We start from the raw sequence: 11679 nt of genomic DNA on the forward strand, positions 1-11679 counted from the left end.
GAATTTTGTTTGTTTGTTTGATTTATTTGTTTGTGTGTCCCAATCTGTTCTTTATTGTTGAAGTAAATTCTTCTTCTTCTTCTTCTTCTTCTTCTTCTTCTTCTTCTTGACTGCGTATTATTAATAAATCCCTATTGTTATTCATACCTATCTCGCTAAGTGGCTGTGGACGCTTCTGATTCGTCGGTCAGACGAGGTGAGCGCGCACGTAGGTCACGCGCGCCACACAAGTGCGTCACGCGCACGGCGGCGCTCTCAAATTGTTTGTTGTGGCCTCATCGTGCGTGTGACAAGCTGCTGAGGTTCAGAGACATCCACAGGATCTGGTCCCAGGAGATGAGAGCTCTCCCCCGGCGCGCGGTCTGAACAGGGATGAACTCGAGGAGCCACGATGGAAGAGGTAAAAGTCTGCGGAGTCTCTGAGGAAACTTTCAGCTGATTGAGCTTCTAGCTCCAAGTTCCCTCACCCTGCACATTTAAGCTCATAATTCAAGTTAACCGTCCCTCACCTGATCTTTGTACTTGTTAGTTCTTAGAATATTAAAGGTTCTATCCACTAATCGTCGTTTATGGCCATGGTAGGTAGTTGTAGTTTTATTTGCTTTCAGCCTCAGTACAATGGAGGGTGCTCACACCAAAATTGGACTGTAGCTGTGGTTTAAGAAGGATAGTTCACCCAAAATTGAAAAATGTACTCATTATCTAATGAGTCACCACTGTGCTGATAATGGAGGGGTGGCTGAAGTGCACAAAACACTTTTGGAGTTACAGGGGAAATGAGAATTGCAGCCAAATCCAAAGCAATTTGGACAATTTAAGCCCCAACATTCAGATTCGACTTGAAACAAGGGCATTTACACATGGCATTTACTCAATGTGGAGGAGGATCACAGAATTTAGAACGTTAAGGCTAAAAGTATGGTTTAAATGATGCCACTCTGAGTCGAATTTGAATGTCTGGGTGCGGAAACTTCGAGTTATGCAAGTATGGAAGATTTTTTTATGTCTTTTTCACTGTTGTATTGGATTTGGCTGTAACGATGTTTACCCCTGAAACTCCAGAAGTGTGTTGTGGACTCAAAGACTTCACCCACCCCTCCATCAGCACTGTGGTGAGGAGATAATCTGAGGGTTTTTTTTATTTTTCGGGTGAACTATCCCTTGAACTGCCAGCAGTTGACATTATGTTATGAAGCTTAATGATTATTTTAATTTCTGATTCATCTGGTAAGTGTGTTATTGGTAAATCAGATAATTGTGAACGTTTTAACATGAGATTAGGTACAACTTGCAGATTAAGGACACCAGCAAACACTTGCATATAAAAATTATAAAATTACAGGATTTTATTATTTTTTATTTAAAAAGTAACTCAAAACAATACATTTATTAAATGTATCAATATTTTGGTGCTTAATTTTGGTCGACCAACTTATCAACAATGAATAGTTGCAGCTGTACCAGTTTTCTAGAGAGAGATTTACCAAAGACTAATCTCACTCGACTCAGTTAAGTTGGTTGTAAAAACAGGATATAAAAAAAAACTAGATACCTGCAGGGAGTGTTGAACGTTTTCAGTAATTTTGATAAGTCAACCCTTAAATGATGTGTTAGAATCAGAGCTTTCACTCCAAAACCTTCTCCCTTAAGTAAATTGTCTGTGAAAGTTGTAGCTATTTCTGATACGCTGCTTGAATCAGATACTCCAATGTTCAAAAAGGGCATTTCAGGAAATATGGGGAGCTTTTTAAAAACATTAAACACTTTTAAAGTTTGATTATCAACTTCAGTTAAGCTACATTGAACAGGATTCACTCATTAACCCCAGCTCCTCGGTGTGGAAGGTAGATTTAAAGGTTGTAGCTGTTTCTGTTAACGTAATGATTCATGATTTTTTTTTTTTAGGAGGGGGCAATCAACTTCAAAGCTCTGAGGGCCAAGTTTCAGGAAGAGGCCCGTCTGGCTCAATCCAACAACAGACGGCCAGCTGTTGCTGAGAAACCCAAACATCTTCCACCTCCTGGAGGACACTGCAGCTCCGTGGTTAGCAGTATCGGTATTGCTGGGGAAAGCAAGGTACCGGTGGGTCCCAGGGTCTTTTACCGAGATGGGCTGCAGGCATCTGGAGGCAAGCGACCAATTTCCTTTTCACCACCGCCTCGGCCGACATCCCCCACGTCCAAGCTCACCAACGGAGACAGCACAACAAGGCAATCCCTCAAAGAGCGACACATGCCTCAGGTGCTTCCTGCCTTCCCTGTAAAAGAGCAGAAAATAGAAGCACCAGTCAGAAAGGAGCCCAAACCGGAACCAGAGTCACAAAAAGAAGTCCTGCCGCAAACTAAAATCAAGAAGAAGGGTTTGCTGCTTCCTTTCAAGTCAGTCAAAGCATCAAAAGTCAGTGCAGAAAATGGAGTGGAGCCCGCTTATGCTGATTTGACCATGAGACCCTCCAGTGCTCCTGGCGAGTTGCCCTCAATGGCGAGACAGACCACAGAAGAAGACATCTCAGTTCAAAGTGATCACTCAACTGTCGAGTGGCCCCTTTCAAGCCCAGATATGGGGATCACCCCCCCTTCTTCAGAGACAAGCGGCGATTCGGACAACAGAATCCTTAGCACCTTGGAGAGGGCCAAGAGAAAGTTCTCACGCCGGCAGATGTTGTTTTCCATGAAACCAAAGAGCCTGCATTCCCCTGACTACGCATCAAGAGACAAGGCGTTCCCTTTGCCACCGAAGTACGTACTCAGTTTTGAGCCTGACCTCCCTGTACCCCCACCCGTCTGCTTGCCACACATGGCCTGTATTTCAGCGCGGCCTTTCTTCAAAGCCAACAACTCTACACATAGTAAGCTTTACTCGAGAACAAAAAACACTTTTTTTACATACCTCTTACACTGTTTATTCAGTACAATTTTCTTATGCTATTGCAATATTTGTTTTCCAAATGTCCAGAGCCTGCATTCACTAAGCAGTTGGGCAGGGATCGAGCTGCATGTCCCTCTGTGAGGACGACTGAACCTCATTCACCGTCTGCTCCTCCAAAGAAACCTCTACCTGACCTGAGCTCTCTGGGAAGACAGCCAGCAAGGCCCCCCAGACCTCCATTAGTAGACCTTAGCTGCCACCATCTACCCACAGCCCATGGTACTGTATGTGAACTTAGCATTCTTTTCCCATTTCCCCAGCTCTTCTCTGTATTTCACTTTTGTGGCCACAGACTGAAGGATATTAAAGCAAAAGTTGTGTTTTACTTGGACATCAGCGACTGTGTTTTAGCAATAATACAGTTTACATTATCCTTATTTTTAGAAAGGACGAGCATCTGTTCAAGTGCTGATTTTAGTTTCTTTTTTATAGTTGTGCCACCAGGTCTTAGCCAAGCTGCAACTGAAGAGCCAGAGTTTGAGCTCCCATCCGTCCCCAACCCTGTGCTGGACGTTCCAGAGTTTACACAGTTTGAGATTCCAGAAATTGAAGCAGCAGAGGGAGAAGCTGTCGATATTGCTGCGCTCGAATTGGAGTCTTTAGACTTTGTCATCTCTGACCTGCCCTTACCAGTTGACTTTGATGTCCCAGATTTTGAGGCTTCCCAGCCTGATTTATTAGGTTGTGATCCCACAGAGCCCAGCGTGAGCTCCCTCACCCAAGATCTGAACATCGGCAGTCAAAATATAATCCTGCTCGATCCAGCCAGCTTCCCTGAACCAATAAACTTTTCAGATTTCCAAGAGCCTGCTCCGCCGGGGCAGTGGTCTCAGAGTGAGGAGGCGATCGCACCCCCTCTTTCTCCCTCTCACACTGATGAGACTGATCTGGGAGCTGCTGAGAGCCACTCGGTCCCAGAGGAAACGGAGCTTAGTAGCCATGCAGACATGAATGATGGTATTCAGACACAACCGAGGTGAGTTGAGCTGCATCTGGAATCACAATTTCTACCTCTGCCAAGGAGGTTATGTTTTCACCTCTGTTCCATTTGTCAAGGTTACACAAAACTACTGCACAGATTACCAGTCAACTTTATTATCACTTTCTTTAGTATTGCTAGATGTTTATGTTTTATTTTAAATTTTCACCTATATCCCAGGGATTAATTCATGGGTCTTGATAGAATAAAATCTAGAATTTGCCATTCTAGTTGTCAATGTTTTTTCAGACCACTAATTTGATTGATTTCCTCCCTTCCAGTGCTACTAAACAGGACAGTTACTATGAAGCATGTGACAATGTGTACGAAGATGTTGAAAACCTCAACAAAGCTACTTTTGGTCAGAACTCTCGTAAACGCAGAGCTGGTCTGAAGAGTAAGAGAATTGTCATTTTTAAATAGATTCTTTGTTGTGGCAGAGATTAATTTGTCTATTTTGACTACAGTGTTAATATTTTTTTTTACAGATCCATATGCTGACCACCAAAAAATGGTAACTCCTATTTAAATATATTTGTGCTTATCATTTTAGTGAGAATCCCAATGTGCAATGGATAAATAATCTGTTTTGCTCTTTTAACAATCATCTGTGGTAAATTATAAATCTGTTTATTTCAAGAAGGAGGAGGCGTCCCTAAACATATGGCCGAGGAATCTATGGTATGTCTTTTTTTTTCTCCAAACATTTAAGTCCTGTGTTGTGTCATTGACATTGCTTTTTGCCAGATGAGAGGCAGCCATTGATTTTTCTCCTACTGTGGTAATCAAACTGCAGGGCCACTGTATCAGGAGAACATGCTCACTCGGCCTATAATCACGTCCACAGGTATGTCAGACATGTCATCCGTCACTCACTGATGTTGTGATTAAAAACAGACCGGTCCAAAACCTGATCCCGGTGTTTTCATGTTGAAATTTCCTTTTGTTTCCTTTTTATTCAGTTATTTTGCTCACATGTGGTTCCACTTATATTTCAGGTGGCGAATGTAAACATTATGGAAAATGTGCTCCACTTTTTTTGCCAGTGAATAGTCTGATTTGTTTTCAGTAAGGACCGCCAAAGCCCCAACACTGCTGACTGTAAAGAACAGAAGAAGAGGGAGAAGCATCGTTTTGAGAAGGAGAAAAAGGAGCAAAAAGAGAGGGAGAAAAAGGAAAATGAAATGAAAAAGAAGTTCAAGGTGAGTCGGGAATAGTTTTGCCTTGGTGTGAATAAATTCTTTGTGTGGAGCTGTGTCTTTGTCAGTCTTTTGTCATAGTATCAAAAGGCAGTAACATTTTTAAGGCTATAATTATATTCCCCTGATTAGAATTGGGCCAATTGATGTGCGAAGCTATTCTGAAATCAGTCCACGGCCACTCTTTTCTTTATTCAATGTTAAATTTCCCTCTGTAGGTGACAGGTGGGGAGGAGCCCATGTACCACGCCAAGGTGATGGTGGCCAGTAAAGTCCGCAAGCATGACCTGTCTGTGAAGAGCGGGGACACGGTCAGCATCATCCGCACCACGAACTGCCCCAAAGGCAAATGGTTGGCTCGAGACGAAGACCTCAAGTGTGAGTTTGGACTTATTGTGTATTTTATCATTTTAATGTGATCACTTCCCTTAAAAAATGTTTTATATATGAAAATATTTGAATTCGATAAAGAAAAAAAAACATGTCTTGGTTGTTGATTTGAAGCTGTTTGGTAGACATCATGTCCCCCAGAATAAATTAAATCTATGGCTGTTATGAAAGGTCACTCATGCGTGTCAAAGTTACAGGTACACAGGTTACAGGCAAGAGGATGATAGCATTATAGTATAGAAAGCATTGTATGCCTTTTGTAGGTACATGCACAACTGCAGCGGAAGCTATGAGGTCTGACGGTCTGCGTGGGCAGTAGAAACGTAATGGATAGCATGAGCAAGCACACACACAGCTATAAAATGCAGCAGCGGAGCAAAATACCTAGTCAGAGATCTCTGATGTTATTATGAGAAGTGTGGAAATGTTAATGGTTGATTATGAAACTGTGAAAGCATAAATTAGAATGTGGAGGGCTGCCTCAGTGTAGAGAATTAATGGGAAACGGTGATAGAATTGATTGTTCCTCTGGCTTTTTCAGATGGTTATATTTCAGTCATGAATGTGGAGCTAAATATCAAGGAGATGCTGGAACTTGGGAAGAAGGCCCAAGCTGCAGGACGAGGAGGAAACCAGGACGGAGACACCATCAGCATTGACAGCAGGTACTGGGCAGGTCACTGATTAACACTTAGAGCTCCTTAAAAGAAACATCTGGGACAAATATCACTCACTATCACTAACAATGAATATTTGTTATTTTTAAATTTTCAAGATTTTTTGATGAACACGATGAGCTCAAAGCTATAGAACTAACAGTAAAAAATGGATGAACACGCACCTTATTGTACCAGGAGTTGTCCATGTTGGACATATAATTGGCACCTCAGTGAAAATTGTTGCCCCTTTATGGACCCGATTCAGGAAAAATCCTAGATTTGCCACAGTTTAAAACTACTATAACACTTTACATATTTATATTATCTTTCAATTTCATTCACGTCTTTTTTTTAACATACAGAAACATATCAAATGTATATTTTAACCATTTTAAAAGACAGCTTTTTAATGTTATTCCTCATTCTTTTTATATCATAAACACAAAACATGGATTATTTTCCATAAACTGAATGAGATTTAACTTGGAGGGTTAATGCAGCCTGCCATGTGTCACTGATTAGACTTAACATTGACCTTTTTTTTGCACTATTATTGTCAGTCAAGTTTCTCCCTGTCAGCATCTTAAAAGGAAATTGTTATTTAAATCTGCTACCTTTTGTAAGATGTATATCCAAGCTTGTCAGTCCATCAGTATGTGTCAATATTAACTGTCTGTCACCATTCGTTTGTCTTTGTTTTGCAGATCCTCCAGTCACCCTGTGCTAACAAGTAGCTGTAAGTGTCAATAGGCTCTGCTGCACAGTGGGTGTTTGCACTGTCACCTCCCAACCCCTGTAAACCTTGCATGCTTGATCATTTCGACGTGATAAATGCAGAACAAAGAATTTGACTAGCTGTTATTATGTATAGACATGTTGACAAGTTGCCATGTGTTTGACAGCAATGTGTTATTTCGCGATTGTAAGGGAATTCCATGTAGGCTGAGGGTTTCAGCTGCCAACTCTCTATCATCAGCAAGCACACTGTGTTTAATCAAACTAATTTGTTTCCCACAGTCACAGATGACAGCGAGGAGTGGGCCTGTGAAGACGAGACTCTCTCGCCCTCCAACGAAAGCCAGTAAGACTGAAGTTTATCTTCCTTTGCTGTGGCTCAGCAATGCTTTTTTCTTTGAAGAATGACAAACCATGATCCACATGAAAAGTCGTTTTTAAGTTATTCCATCTGAGATTGATTACTCATGACGCATAATGTGTTTAATTGTTTTCTTTCTCTTTATTTTGTGTAGTAGTTTTCCCCAGCAGACCTCGTCCATGTCGGAGATGTGTAAGTATCAATCAATCAATCAATCAAGTTTTATTTGTATAGCCCACATTCACAAATAACAATTCGTCTCATGGGGCTTTAACATTGTGTGACATCCTCTGTCCTTAACCCTCAACAAGAGTAAGGAAAAACTACTAAAAACCCTTTTCACAGGTAAAAATATGTAGAAACCTCAGAGAGAGCCACATGTGAGGGATCCCTCTCTCAGGACGGACAGAAGTGCAATAGATGTCAGGTGTAAGAAAACATCATCAGGATTTTTAGCAGCATCCATTAGGCTAAACATTTTTCAATACTATGTGTCAGGCAGTCCCGCTGCAATCACAGTCTCTGGCCAGCAGCCAGCAAGACCACGATCCAGCATCAGGATGGGATCCACTATAATCCACAGTCATTGTCCACCGCCGCCAGTTAGAATCCATTATCAGCTGCCGCCTCGGTCGTGGTCCCTCATCATCCGATGCCAACGCGACAAAGGATCCTCCATTACAACGACGATCAGCTGGCACGATACAGAATCCACCGAACTGGATCCACCATTGCGACCTCCGACACGCGATCCACAATCATAATCCATGGTGCGGCCACAGCTGTGGCCCTGCATCCGCGGGCGCTAAGGCACAGAAACTCCGGGAAAAGGGGTCAAGTTAGTAACATGTACTGATCAGATAAGAATTATCTTGATGTGATAAATATGGAGAAAAGGAAGGAGAAGCAGGAAAGAGAAGCTCCGTGTGTCTTGTGTCATAAATTCCCTGTGCGTCTTAGCATCATCAGGGGTTTTTGCCATTTAATCAAATTTGGAACATCGCACAAATTAGCTCTAACTATAAGCTTTATAAAAAAGGAAGGTTTTGAGTCTACTTTTAAACGAACAGAGCGTGTCTGCCTCCCTAACTGAAAGTGAGAGATTATTCCACAGCAGTGGGTCTTGATGGCTAAAAGCTCTGGCTCCTACTCTACTTTTAGAGACTTTAGGGACAACAAGTAAACCTGAGTTCTGGGATCGGAGTGCTCTAGTAGGTTGATATGGAACTAACATCTCTTTAAGGTAAAGAGGTGCCATATCATTAAGGGCCTTGAAGGTGAGGAGGAGAATTTTAAATTCTATTCTAGATTTAACAGGAAGCCAGTGTAGCGATGCTAATACTGGAGAAATGTGCTCTCTTTTCTTAGTTCTCGTCAGGACACGTGCTGCGGCATTTTTGACCAGCTGCAGAGTCTTTAACGACTTGCTGCTGGAGCCTGATAATAATGAATTACAATAGTCCAGTCTCGATGTAACAAAGGCGTGGACTAGTTTTTCTGCATCTTTTTGCGAAAGGACATGTCTGATTTTTGAGATATTACGCAAGTGGAAAAACGCGGTCCTAGAAATTACTTTTAAGTGACTATTAAAGGACAAATCAGGATCGAAGATCACTCCCAAGTTCCTGACTGTGTCATTGGAAGCAAGGGCAATGTCATCTAGCGCAGTGGTTTAAAGGGAAATGCCAGCTCTGCCTGTGGTTGCTTTGTTTTACGTTGACATATGGAACACTGTAACATTCATTTGATGTGCCCCTGCCATTTCCTCACCCGCTCCCCCTCCATCTTACTGTCATTGCATAACTCAACCCCTCCACCGCTCTCCAGCTTGTAGCCATGTCAGCGCCCAGCACACTCTCAGCGATGCCAACCTGGAGGACCTACACACACAGTAAGTCTCCGTACACACAGGTGACAAAGCAGATACCATGGCAGGTTTGTCTTTTATGTCCACATTTAGAAATATGTCTACATTCACCCCATAACATGATAATAATTATGAATATATGCATATTTGAGGGGCAATAACATTTTAGATAGTTTCCCTTGAGTCTTGCACTGTAGAGGCCAAAGACAATCGTTTTTGGGATGTAATGAAACAAACAAAGAAGCCACATCAAAGAAAATCCCAGATATAAATTTTACTATCATATCATGAAGAAAAGCAGCAGTAATTGGAGTAATGAACCTTGACGTGGTTTGCCAGCAGCCGAACAAATAATAATAAACCAAACAAAGTAGTAGTAGCTCTTTTTTTAATAGCTCAAACAAGCAAATTTAGATCCTTGCATGAAAAATTACCGTTTGGGTTTGAAAAAAATAAGCAGAATATATTGGAGTAATTGATTCGTCATAATCTGTTTACAAATGGAAATTGATGTGACTGATGCCAAAAAAGCTCAACCAGAGTCCAAACCCATTCACTCACCATAAAGTCGGATATGATGATATTTGGTTAAATTAAAAAATATCCTTACAGTGTTATTCAACACTGTCTGCATCTACAAATCGGGCCATTTTTAGTTTTTTTCTACGATGCTCGGAGGGATGCTCTTTGAAATCAGTCTCTCGCTGTGGTATCGCCACCGTTAGCCTTAGTATTCCTGTGCAGTACATATATATTTAGTATGATACAACGAAGCGGCAAACCTCAAAAATCGGAATCGGCACCTCTGAAGCTGCTTTCAGGCACGCATTGAACCCCGGACATTTTCTTGGAATTTTTTAGCGGAGTTGTATTTGAAAACGCAAATGTTAGACTCAGTTAATCCAGACATTTTCTCAAACATTTCCTGCAAGCCCCAGAGTAAAATGTTCAAGTGAGCCAATTTGAGAATACAGCAAACCCAAAAAGAACACAAATATCTGAAAGACAAAGATTCAATGTCCTGGATGTCCTGGACACTATTCAGTTGTTGTGAATGTGAAACAAACAGAAAATGTCCAAACCCAATTTTTTAACCTTTTCCCATCTGAGCTTTCGAAACACTGATCGTCATAAACTTTAAAAATCTAGAATTTAAATCCGGAGCACTGTTCTGGATTGTACTGGTGTTCCTCGCCCCCTGCAGGTCATTAACAAGTACAAAATGAGTTGTAGGAATATAGAATGAGTTTGTTGTCTTGATTCTTTTAGGACCAGACATGAAGCCCTGCAGAAACTGGCCATCTTCTTCCAACACACCAAAGATGAATTTGTTGAGGCTGATGATGTTGGAGGAAAAACCCCCACAAAGTACAGTCTTCTCTTTTCACGAAACATTAGTTAGTTTAAAAAAAAACCTGTAAGTAATAGAAACATCTTTTCTTTTTCTGTCCTGTTTAAAGTGCTGAACCACCAGGTGAGTTTACAGACTTCAACCCCCTTTTTTTTATTTTTATTTTTTTTCATGACTGCACTGTTGTCACCACTTCTGTCGCACTCACTGATACTGGTGAAGCTAAGAGGACACCCCTCAAAGATCACTGAAAGGACACTGGAGTCTAAGCACTGGTTGGCGTCTCGCCTGTCATGGGAAATAAACTGTGAGGAACCTTTATCTGTTTAAAGTGACCTGGAGACATGATGTTGGACATTTTGCAGGGACAGTGGTTCAAAGTTCATGTTACCTCTTGTATCTTCTTGTCTTTGTCCCAGATTTCTTGTGTGCTGTTGCGGAGCCTCCAAATCTGTAAGTGTTGAGTCTCCTTCTAATGAAGCTCAGCTCCATTTGATCTATGTTTGTATTCGTGGAGTACTTGTAGATTTTGGCAAAGAAGTGCTCGCAGTACTTGAGGTTATCTGGCATCCCCTGACATGAACTGTAATGTTCTACTATGTTTTGTACGATAGTGAAAAGGAGGTCGACTTCACCGAGCTGGAACTCCTTCCTCCCCCACCACTATACGCTGACACCTACTGATTACCTCACCGGCTAAAACTTCAGCCGGACTCCTGGTGTTGATGCTGTGAAGAAGATCTGCCATTGGGACGTGTTTACCGTGAACTTCAACATCTATTTTAACTTCAGTTGGGCAAAGAAAAGAGAAAACAATATCATGTATGAGAAATGAAGCTGCTGATGTGACTGCATTCAATCCAAATGTCACTTTGTTGTCACTGTTGTGTTCTGCACTTTTTCTTTTTCTGAAGTTGCTGTTAAAAAGAGCAAACTGCACAAAATAAGTCACTGTGCTTCAATCACAACTGTTCACTTGTCGCTCGTGTTTAAGAATATGTTCTTTGCATTTGGATTTTCTCCGGTTTGTCTGTTACATCTAATAAATATTTCTCATTGACTAATGCTTCTGATATATTTTTACCACATGGCTTGCGTTTCCCACTGGTAAAGTTGCTATACAACTCAAACTGCCATAAACCTACATTATGTACAGTTATCCACTCTTAACTAATGCAAAAAGATTATAGACCCTTCCTTTAATCTTTCT

General features: G+C 41.4%; 1 protein-coding gene across 8 annotated transcripts; it reads left to right on the forward strand.

Annotated features, from left to right (window-relative positions):
* Positions 1 to 274: 274 nt before the first annotated feature.
* si:ch211-188c16.1 (uncharacterized protein LOC562677 homolog) lies at positions 275 to 11529 on the forward strand. 8 transcript variants are annotated; one of them, XR_009682779.1, is made up of 20 exons: positions 275 to 400; positions 1906 to 2848; positions 2956 to 3147; positions 3361 to 3904; positions 4189 to 4304; positions 4396 to 4421; positions 4548 to 4588; positions 4704 to 4754; positions 4977 to 5109; positions 5325 to 5484; positions 6038 to 6161; positions 6860 to 6891; positions 7173 to 7236; positions 7406 to 7443; positions 9079 to 9142; positions 10388 to 10486; positions 10579 to 10592; positions 10692 to 10776; positions 10889 to 10922; positions 11084 to 11119. XR_009682779.1 is itself a non-coding variant. In XM_061083713.1 (19 exons), the coding sequence occupies exons 1-19, from the start codon at positions 392 to 394 to the stop codon at positions 11151 to 11153; spliced, it is 2754 nt and encodes a 917-aa protein (XP_060939696.1). In that variant the 5' UTR covers positions 275 to 391; the 3' UTR covers positions 11154 to 11529. The 8 variants fall into 8 exon arrangements, 2 of the variants coding, with proteins under 2 accessions (XP_060939696.1, XP_060939697.1); XR_009682775.1 differs by having other exon boundaries at positions 10579 to 10776; XR_009682778.1 differs by having other exon boundaries at positions 7409 to 7443; positions 10579 to 10776.
* Positions 11530 to 11679: the final 150 nt, after the last annotated feature.

Source organism: Limanda limanda, chromosome 13 (genome assembly GCF_963576545.1).
Source record: "Limanda limanda chromosome 13, fLimLim1.1, whole genome shotgun sequence".
Lineage (NCBI taxonomy): Eukaryota > Metazoa > Chordata > Actinopteri > Pleuronectiformes > Pleuronectidae > Limanda > Limanda limanda.

Coding starts and splice junctions, on each gene's coding strand:
- si:ch211-188c16.1 (XM_061083713.1), top strand. Junction 4,755..4,976: donor GCCTATAATCACGTCCACAG/GTATGTCAGACA, acceptor ATTTGTTTTCAG/TAAGGACCGCCAAAGCCCCA. Junction 6,162..6,859: donor ACCATCAGCATTGACAGCAG/GTACTGGGCAGG, acceptor TTTGTTTTGCAG/ATCCTCCAGTCACCCTGTGC.